Source organism: Choloepus didactylus, chromosome 15 (genome assembly GCF_015220235.1).
Source record: "Choloepus didactylus isolate mChoDid1 chromosome 15, mChoDid1.pri, whole genome shotgun sequence".
NCBI lineage: Eukaryota > Metazoa > Chordata > Mammalia > Pilosa > Megalonychidae > Choloepus > Choloepus didactylus.
Genome location: NC_051321.1, coordinates 40,523,976 through 40,534,733, shown reverse-complemented (window position 1 = coordinate 40,534,733; position 10,758 = coordinate 40,523,976). Strand labels below are relative to the sequence as shown.

Here is a 10,758-nt window from a genome sequence, read left to right as displayed (position 1 = left end):
AGAATCACTTTTAAATCACTGGAAAAATGCCACTGCTTTAAGAAAAACAAAATTAGAAAAACCTTGTAATGTATATATAAGTACATTTTAATGAACTTTCAATATGATGTTTTCTACTGAACAAAGTATATCAAGTAAATCCAGAAACAGTAGGTTACTTTGTGCTTTGAAAGGGTTTCTGAGTCTACAGTATATTTAATATTTTTCAAATTTTATAAACCAGATCTGACAGACATTGTTATGTTCCTGAAAGCTCCTCAAGATATAGGGATATATATCTTAAAATGAAAATAGCATTACAATTAAAATTATGGCAAACTCATGAATTTCTGAAATTCCTACAATCAACATCTTACTGGCATTAAGCTTAGTCAACGTGAACATTCTTTTTTTTTTTTTTTTTTTTTTTACCTAGAGTATGGAATAAGGTGTGCATCCTTATTTTTATCCTATCCAAGAAGGTTTACCTTGGGAGCTATCAGAAAGATTTCATAAATGAGTTCTACCTTAAATGAGTCCAAGCCCACAGCATGGACTTGCAAGGGGAATGGTCTAAGGAGAGTACAAAACTCCCCCTTAATATACATGCTGCTCTTGTTCTGCAACCCATTGTGCCAAATTTGGCTTTATGACTAAATTTTAACAACAATAAAGCAATTTCTGAGAAACAAGACAGAGTTGCTTTTTAAGGAAAAACAAAACAAAACGTGACCCTTCTGAAAATTTTGCTTTTGAATACAGAAAAGGCCCCTACTTGTGTAATTCCAATAGAATGTGCTACATTTTCTATAAAAGTAAGCACGTCGAACACTTTTACCAGTGTTTCCTTAATAAAAATTTTCAGATCACTAAGACCCCAGGAACTAAATAAACATCATTTTACTTTATACTGCCTCCATGCAATAAAAGCCTTCTCAAGTTACAACTGAAAATTCCAATTTCAATTTTCTTTTCCAAGTAAAAATTTCTCCTGCTTATCATCTAGAAGGAGGTTATTTGTTATGAGTCTCTCTTTCTCATCTTAGGGTTTCCTCATATCTGCCACATGGTGCTGATATACACTGAACATACATGAAAGGAAGTGTGCTCTGATTATTGCAAGAAAACTGCATTTGACTGATCTCACTAAGAAAATTCAGTTAAAGCCTTTTTTTTTTTGGTGAACATTTTAGCAATCAATCAAAGTTATTGCCTAACTATATAAAATTAAGTTGAAATCTAAAAATTTCCAATCTCCAAACTGTTAAAATTGTTTTCCAACATGGTCATTAATGAACAGTAAAATGTCTTTGGTGTTACTTATTTTTTTTTATGTAAGTCTTTCAGAAAGAGATTACTGTAACTTATGAGTGCCTATTTAGATACGAAACCATACATAAGAGGTACAGAAAACTCAACAATTTCTACAGGAAATCTAAAACAAAAATGTACTTTAGCAATGAGGCACTTTCTCTTAAATATTTTCAATAAAGCTAAACAGTTCACAATTTATATAACACACCTAGCTTTTTCTCAAAGAATCAGTTTAAATTTAGATTACACTTTAATATACATACTTGAGCATACTCATTACATTTATAAAATGTGGAATATTATTATGGGATAAATTTTCAATGAACAATGAAATAAAACACTTTTTAAAAAGTAGTTAGAAGACATTACCCAAGGTACTGCCCCTCCCCAGACTGAATGACTGAAAATATTACCTCATCATTGAGCTCTTCAGTTTTTCGTACTTCCTAAAAGCTTTTTGTTAAATCTACAGAAAAGGCTATATTCCAATTTTCCTATTAACTTATGGGATTATTTCAATTAAAGTGATGTCTATAAACCATATGCATTCTTTATATCCCAGGTTCCTTGACTCTTTCACCTCTATGATTTCTAAGGCAGATAAAAACAGATTACAAAACTTTTTACAGAGTCAAGTTCTTTCAGTTTATTGCTTAAGAAACAACAGGTTAAAGAAATTTAGTTTTATTTATTCTCTGATTTTAAAGACTCAGATGATTATTCCTACAGATTATTTATATAGCTTGTCTTTTAGCACCCTAAATTTATAAAGCTAACCACAAAAGTTGCCGATACACACCTTTTCCATACCTGGTTTCTTACAAATTCCAAAATCTGGCTTGGCGGATAATTAACTACTGGGGATTTCATGTATAAATAGACATAAAAGTAGTCCATACTTGGAAAGTTATAGGTGAATATACCAAAAGAGGTCAGGTGAAGCAGTTCTGTAGTTCTAATAGTAATACTGAATTACTCAGGACCATTATATAATGTGTACCATTCCCCGAATGTAAACTAATGCTCTTCTTTATGTATGGTTTCGATATGTTTTGGCACATATTCCATTGCATTTAAATAAAAATATTAATACATTGGCAATAAATAAAGGAATTTTGTATAAAACTATTTCCAATTCTTTAATTGTTTCCTATATATTTCCTTGGTAAACACTGAAACTAAATATGATCAGGCAACAGGCCAATTTTAAAGAAATCACATATATAAAACTCATTTAAGGCCACAAGTTTTTGGCTGGGAATTCAAAAATATCTAAAGCTTATTTGTGGTTTTTAAAATGCACTCATTCATTCTGAGTTAAATTAATTAAAATTAACTTTCATATGTAAAACACCGTTTTAATCACTGACCTAGATGTGTCAAATTTATAATAAATTTTCTAATTTTTTAGGGATATCAGGGAACTGGGTTTCACAGCATAGCAAAATAATTTCTGTAGCTAGACAGTAAATTCAGTTTTGGTTGAGAAGGAAGGTTTGTTCTACAGTTAGTTAAAGAAAATTTGCCTTTTATATTTTGCTTGTGAGCCCTTCCAAGAACAAATACAATCTGACTAAAATGAAGTTAAGAAAGTATTTGCCATAACCTTTTTCACAAAATTCAGAATAACAACAACAGAAAACTTTAAAATAGGCATTTTGAATTGAACAAAAGATATTATGAAAAGGTAATTATGAAGTTTCAGCCTTTTACACTGTGAAATGCATTAAGATTTTAGCTGTATTTTCTATGTTCCTTAGAGTTGTTCAATGTTTTATTTCTAAGAAACGTTTTGAGATTCAGAAGGCATTATACTGTAATACATTTTACTGGAAAATGTAACAAACCTACCGTGTATACAGTTAAAAAAGAAACAAAAACAAAACTATGTGTGTAACCCACAGATTGTGCTCGTCCTATTTCTAAAACATACATTCTTTCTAACTTCCAAGATTTTTTCCTAAGTTTCAGAGGTTAACTTGTTTACTTCAAAGCAACTAATAAAACAATTTCCAAAGAGCTTTTTTGAAAACACTGCAAATTTAAAAAGGTTTAGAACAAAGTTCTTTATATAATTTAAGGTAACAAGACTTTCTTTGACTTGCAAACTAATCTCAAAAGGAATGGAAGACTTAACAAAATGACAAAATCAAGGACATTATCACAGCTCTGTTCTCAATGAACTCATGTATAAACAATAATCCCATTTCGCCCTAATTACTAAAGGATCTAAAATGAAATGTCCTCAAACCATTAATTTTGGTTAGTATATTCATCTACTACACTGCACTCATTCGGTTTTATGCATTTGGTTTGGAAATGTGATAGTTAACTAACAGCTTTAATCTACCCACTGCTTTGAGACTTCTGAAATCCATAAAGTAGCTTATGTTATCTGCTCCAAAAATCCTAATATTTAAAATCATCTTTACCTTCTTCATGCCACAAATGACACACACCTAAGGCCAACTTAAAAAGGAAAACAACATACTCATTAAACGAGAACAACATAATGATGCATACATAAAATGGGCTATACAATGAATTTTCATGAAGCAGCACCCGCTTGTCATAAGGCATTATGAAAGATTAATCTTTCTTACACATTAATTTTATTAGCAGTAAATATGATCAGCTGCCAACCCTTTTGAATGGTTGTGAATCTCACTTCAATTCCCTAAAAAGTCACATACATTTTCAATCTGGAGGGCTAACAGGCCTTCCTTGTGCAATTGGTAGACTATACAGACAGATGACTTAAAATGTCTACAAGTATTGATGTACTCTAATGTTAAAGAATAATTGGAATTCTTAGCAAAAGGACTTGCACACTTAAGAGTGAACTATTTTGTACACAAAAAGCTTACCAAGAACAAGAGCGTGGCTCAAAAACCACTTTTCTAAATATATTTCCTATATAAAATAATTTCAAGATATAATTATTAATTTCTTGTACAGTACACTCTATTTAAACAAGAATTGATAAAATATTAAGTATGTGAAAACTGCAACACCACGAAGACTGAGCGATTTTACTAGTGTAATCAAACATTAGAACAATCTTGGAACAGGCAAGCAAAATATTCAGAAGGCTGAATCATGGCTGCACACCTAATTGATTTCAACTATGACTTGCACACTGTGAGACAGCACAAATGCAGACAGGTCAGTAGCAGAATGGCACTTGGTCTGTTCTTAATAGAAACAACATAGATGCAACTGACAATTTAGAGACAGACAATGGCCTTATTTGCATGCTGAAAATCTGGTTGTGTCCCTCTAGTCAACACACCGTTCATTGTGCAATCTGTCGATGAGTAAACAAATAGTGCAGGATTCATCTCAGTGGGATCTAGGCCCCTTGGTCTAACCGAAATCAATTCTTGGTCGATACTGCAATACCATGGGGTATGACTATAAAATAAAAACAGATGACAAATAAGATTGTGTGGATACAAAAAACAATATAGATAGTTTATATTTAAAAGATTTTAAGAATTTGGGGTTATAATTTACAATATTTCCTGGTACTAGTTATTATGACAGTTAAGACTGTACTTACCATTAAAACTTTTTGGGGGGGGGCTGCCAATATTTTTCTAGAAATGGTCAAATTTTCCATAATATGCAGCAGAGTTTAAACTCAAAGGCCTGCAGATGTCATCCTGGTACCATATGTGAATTCTTCTAGTGCAATACTTAGGGAGAGGCAGGGCCTGTGGAGTACCGAAACCTACAGGCCCGGCCTAAGGGATTCAACACTGTCTGTGACAAATAAGACATGTCTACAGGCTGGATTCCACCAGAGCTGCTGCTGGTGAGAACCGACTGAGTTAAATTATCAAATAAATCTCCTTTTACCAATCTATGAAACAGAGGTAGTTTTTACATACCAAGTTTTATACAAGTTTTGATACTTTCGTTCTCTTCAGCATTTAAAATTTACTTTAATCATCCTTTAAAAAATGTTGAAAAACAAGTAGCTCATTGCTAAATGAAACATTTAGGTAATGTCCCTTTAAATAGTTGGTTGGCACTGATTATTAAATATTCAGATTTGACTATTATGTAATATAATTGAAGGATTTATATTATCCTTAGCATTGCTCTGACAATACAAAAAAGGTATCCTATATCTGGTTACCACATACTAATAGAAAGGAAATAGCTTCCTGCCAGATAAAAGGCATATGCCACACTACTACCTGTGCATCCCTGTTTACCTTCTACTTTACGATGTCATGTGGACCAACACACAACACTGAATCAGAAAGTATCTGGAAAACCAATGGTTTTCCTTTTCTTAAAGTTGCAGATTCCCCTTTCTAAAATGAAATTTTGAGGAGCTACCTTTACCAAATTAAGAAAGGACCTGAGATGGCCGCTGATTAAGGATTCCCCTTCATCTTAGTGTTGTGAATGCAAAAAAAAAAAAAAAAAAAAAAAAGAAAAAGAAAAAGTACAGAAAACTGTATTCTTCCATAAAGATGAAAGGGATAGATTGAATTTCTCCAATCCTGAAAATGACCATGTCAGTGCTTGTCATAGCCATGCTACATACTGAGAAGACTCCATGCTGGAGCCTCTTCTGCCACTCAGCTCAGGATGGGACTCAAGGGTAGGAAAGAATGCCCCACATCCTGTTCTCCCAGCTGAAGGAGTAAGGCAAGTGCTACTAGTTTTCTATGGGCTGGATTAAATAAGTCTTGGACACTCTCTTGGGACTGCCAATGTCCAAAACTATTTTGATTTTCATTTTGGTTGTTTTTATATTAAATTTACACTGTTCCCTCTGAATCAGATTATCTGTAAATGGGATACAGAACTCTGCATTTCATAAAGCTCCCTGGGTGTTTCTGAAGCTCAGCCAGATTTGGAGATCACTAACCTAGACACCCTGTCTTAACTTTAATAATTCCCATTCTACACTACCCCAATCCCCAGCTTGTCCTGCATTATAATAATCTAGTTTGGCTTTCCACTGCTGACTATTAAATATGCACACTTCTTATAAAAAACCAAGTACTTGTTTTAGAGAAACTTCATAATGTATAGACGTTTCCATCACCAGTTCTACTAGGGATGATGACAGTGAGGGAAATAAAATGGCTTGGTTGGTATTATCAGGTATGTCAGAATTTTCTCAGTTTCTGTCTGAAAATGCCCCCCCCACTCCACAAATAATCTTTTGTGCAACCTATGATGTTTACTAATTTTATTGAAATTTGTTGCAATACTGAAAATTAAGATACACTTTTAAGTTTTGTTTGTGTGTTTGCTTTCTGAACTAAAATGGCACTTCACTGATATCTCACTGTGATTGTACTGTCTGTGGTCTACATTTCACAGTTACTAGCCCTCAGCATCATCATGTAACTACCACAGGACTTGCCCTTGGGAAGACTGTTGTGCAAAGGAGAGGCTAGGCCTCCCTATAATTGTGCCTGAGAACCTCCTCCCGAATGCCTCTTTGTTGCTCAGAGGTGGCCCTCTCTCTCTAGCTAAGCCAACTTGGCAGGTGAAATCACCGCCCTCCCCACTACGTGGGATCAGACACCCAGAGGAGTGAATCTCCCTGGCAATGTGGAATATGACTCCCGGGGAGGAATGTAGACCTGGCATCGTGGGATAGAGAACATCTTCTTGACCAAAAGGGGGATGTGAAAGGAAATGAAATAAGCTTTAGGGGCAGAGAGATTCCAAAAGGAGCCGAGAGGTCACTCTGGTGGGCACTCTTATGCACAATATAGACAACCCTTTTTAGGTTCTAATGAATTGGGGTAGCTGGTGGTAGATACCCGAAACTATCAAACTACAACCCAGAACCCATGAATCTTGAAGATGATTGTATAAAAATGTAGCTTATGAGGGATGACAGTGGGATTGGGAAAGCCATAAGGACCACACTCCCCTTTGTCTAGTTTATGGATGGATGAGTAGAAAAATAGGGGAAGGAAACAAACAAACAGACAGACAAAGGCACCCAGTGTTCTTTTTTACTTTAATTGCTCTTTTTCACTTTAATTATTATTCTTGTTATTTTTGTGTGTGTGGTAATGAAGGTGTCAGGGATTGATTTTGGTGATGAATGTACAACTATGTAATGGTACTGTGAACAATCGAATGTACGATTTGTATGACTGCGTGGTATGTGAATATATCTCAATAAAATGAATATTAAAAAGAATAGATATTTCCAAAGTGTATATTTCAAATGATAATTTTATAAAATGATAAAACTATGTAAATTATCATAAAAATCTTATTTTTACTGTAGACTTGGAAAATACAGACAAGCAACAAGAAAAATCATTTAAATCCCACCAAAGTGAAGCACCTTAATCATATTACTTACACCTTCTAGTCTTTTTATCTACATATATATTTTTCCAAAATTTGAATTCTGATATACATATTGTTTGGTAAATGATTTTATCCAATTAAAAATTTCATGAACATATTTCTACACCATTAAATAAGGTTCTACTTCTTTTGTCGCTCAGATGTGGCCTGTCTACAATACATGAACTGCAATACAGATGTGTCCTCTCTGCAATACATAAACCCTCCCCACTATGTGGGACAGGAATCCCAGGGGTGTGTCTCCCTGGCAATGTGGGACATGACTCTCAGGGATGAGCCTGGCCCTGACATCACGGGATTGAAAAGGCCTTCTTGACTAAAAGGGGGAAAGAAATTAAACAAAATAAAGTTTCAGTGGCTTAGAGATTTCAAATACAGTTAAGAGGTCAATTCATATGCATTATATAGATATTCCTTCTTAGTTTCTAGTGTGATAAAATAGCTAGAAGGAAATACCTGAAACTGTTGAACTGTAATGCAGTAGCCTTGATTCTTGATGATGACTGTATAACTCTACAGCTTTTATCATGTGACCATGTGATTGTAAAAACTTTGTGACTGACCCTCCCTTTATCCAGTGTATGGGCAGATGAATAATAAAATAAAGATTTTATTATAAATTTTATATATATTAGTGGGGGATAAGGTGTATGGGATGTTTTGGGTATTCTTTTTATTTATTTTTTCTTTATTTTGGAGTAACGAAAATGTTCTAAAATTGATTGTGGCGATGAATGCACAACTATATGATGATACTTTGAGCCACTGATTGTATACTTTGGATGGATTATGATGGTGTGTGTATGTAAAAAGATAAGGTTCTACAACTTCATTTTTAATGGCTGCATACTATGCTATTATAGAAATGAGCCATAAGTTATCAACAAATTTCCTTTTGTTGTACACATTTGAGTTTATTCCAATTTTTTTGCTACTGTAAATTAATCTTGGCCCAATGACTTATCATCCCCCCCCAAGGATGGCTTCCTAGAGGCAGAACTGCTGGTTCAAACATCATACATATTTTAAAAGGCTTTTTGATAAATACTGTCTTACCAGTCTTTAATAAAGTTGTTTCATTTTTACATTTCCAAAAGAAATATGAATGCCCATTCCTCCAGAGCCTTATCAATGAGGAGTGCTATCCTTTTTCCCCTCTTAATTTGGTAATTTAATAAGCATAAATAGTATTTTTTCATTTATTTGACTTCTAATGAAGTTAATCATTTTTATATGATTATCCAACTTTTTTTCCTTCTTTTGTGACTTGTCTGATTGTGCCCTTTGCTCATTTTTCTATGGCAAGTTGGACTTTTCCTTATAGATTTGTATGAATTCTTTATGTATTAAGGACATTAAATCTTTCTCTCTCATATATTGCAAATATTTCCTTAGTTATGGCATTTTTGTCCTGTACATTTCAACGTTAAACAGTTAACTTGATTTGTCTTTTATTTTTCCTTCCTTTACAGGTACTGTAAGAGAGGCCATCCCCCTCTCTTTGACATTAGATATTCAAGAATATTTTCTTCTATATCTTTCATAGTATCATTCTTTATATTTGCCACATTAATCCATAAGAAATTTCTACAGGTGTATAATGTGAAGTATGGATTGACTCTTTACTTTCTCCCCACGTCTAAGTATATTTAATTGAAAACAAGCCCTACATGATCTGTACAACCTCTACCAACCACTGTCTTCAGTACTGTCTCTGCTCCAGCCCTACCGGCTTCCTTGCAGTTCTCAAACACACCAGACACAATTGCTCCTCAGGGCCTTTGAACTGGGTTCCCTTGACCTGGAGTGTTCTACCCTAGATATTCACATGGCTCTTTTTCTCACTTTCTTTTGCTCAAAAATCACCATCTTAAAGAGGCCTTCCTTTGGCAATCTTCTCTAAAATATTCTATTTCTCTGCTTTACTTTTGCTTCTAACATACCATATATTTATTATTTAGTCTTCGTCTGCTACCTTCTCTAGAGTGTAAGCTCCACGAGGAAGGGATTTTTGTTCATTTTTACTTCTGTATCTCCAGGGCCTAGAAGAGTGCCAGCACACAGTAAGTGCTTAATAGATAGTTGTTAAATGAATCCTTCCTTTAATCACTAATTTGAAATGCTTTCTTAAACACTCATACATACTACAGTCTGTACCTTAGCTATTCTTTTTAGTCACTTGTTGTAGTTAAGTTAGTACCCTATATGTTAATTACCTCAGTTTTAAAATACGTTTTAATATATAGCAGTACAAATGTCTCCTCTTTACTCATTTTAAAAATTTGACTGAGCAGAAGCACCTGTTTATATTTCCTGATGAATTTTAGAATGACTGAATTTGTTAAGCTGAACAAGAATCTGTTACATGTTTTGTAGGAAATTGTATTAAAGCTCACAATTTAATTTTGGGAAGAAATGATATGTTTATAATATTTAATACACTATTTTACATTCCTTGCATATGAAATGGAATTTTGGCTACATATGAGAAGGCCTTTATTCTTAAGAAATAAATGAAGTATTTAGTGGTCAACTGTCCTAATATCTTTAATTTCCTTTCAAATGTTGTCACAAAAACCCAAAAGACATATTTATACAGAGATTAATAAGATAAGCAGAAGGGGAGAGGGAGAGAAGGGAAAAAGAGGACAGAAAATGTGGCAAAAATTTTAACTGGTGAATCTAGATAATTGGAAAGGATATTCCTATGTATTATTATTTTTGTTCTGAAAATTTTAAAAAAAAGTAGATAGGAAAAATCAAGATTTAACATTGAATTTTCCTTCAAATGTCTTTTTAGCATCTCCTGATGACTTTTATTTGACTTAGTGTATATATAAAATATATAATAAATAATATATATTTCAACCACTCAATATTAAGCCATTCTTACACTTCTGATAAAATTCTATTTTGTCTCGGTTTACTATACTTTAAGTGTACTTCGAGAATCTTTTTGCTAATACTTTATCATCTTTGTATCTACATTCAAAATGAGACTTGGTACCAAATTTTCTGATTATGGGTTCTCTGTCAGTTTTTGCTATCATGATTATGTTAACTTTGTAAAATGGCTTTGGCAGAATTCCATTTTTTTTCAAT

General features: G+C 33.4%; 1 protein-coding gene across 8 annotated transcripts in view; it reads right to left on the bottom strand.

The window, feature by feature from the left end:
• Nucleotides 1-370: 370 nt before the first annotated feature.
• The window catches only part of PCGF5 (polycomb group ring finger 5), a 179,266-nt gene continuing 168,878 nt past the window's right edge, over nucleotides 371-10,758 (bottom strand). For all 8 annotated transcript variants that reach the window (XM_037804091.1, XM_037804084.1, XM_037804087.1 and 5 more), the window contains one exon: nucleotides 371-4,707. In XM_037804091.1, the coding sequence (XP_037660019.1) occupies nucleotides 4,660-4,707 (48 nt within the window). In that variant the 3' untranslated portion in view covers nucleotides 371-4,659. The remainder of the gene's footprint in view (nucleotides 4,708-10,758) is intronic.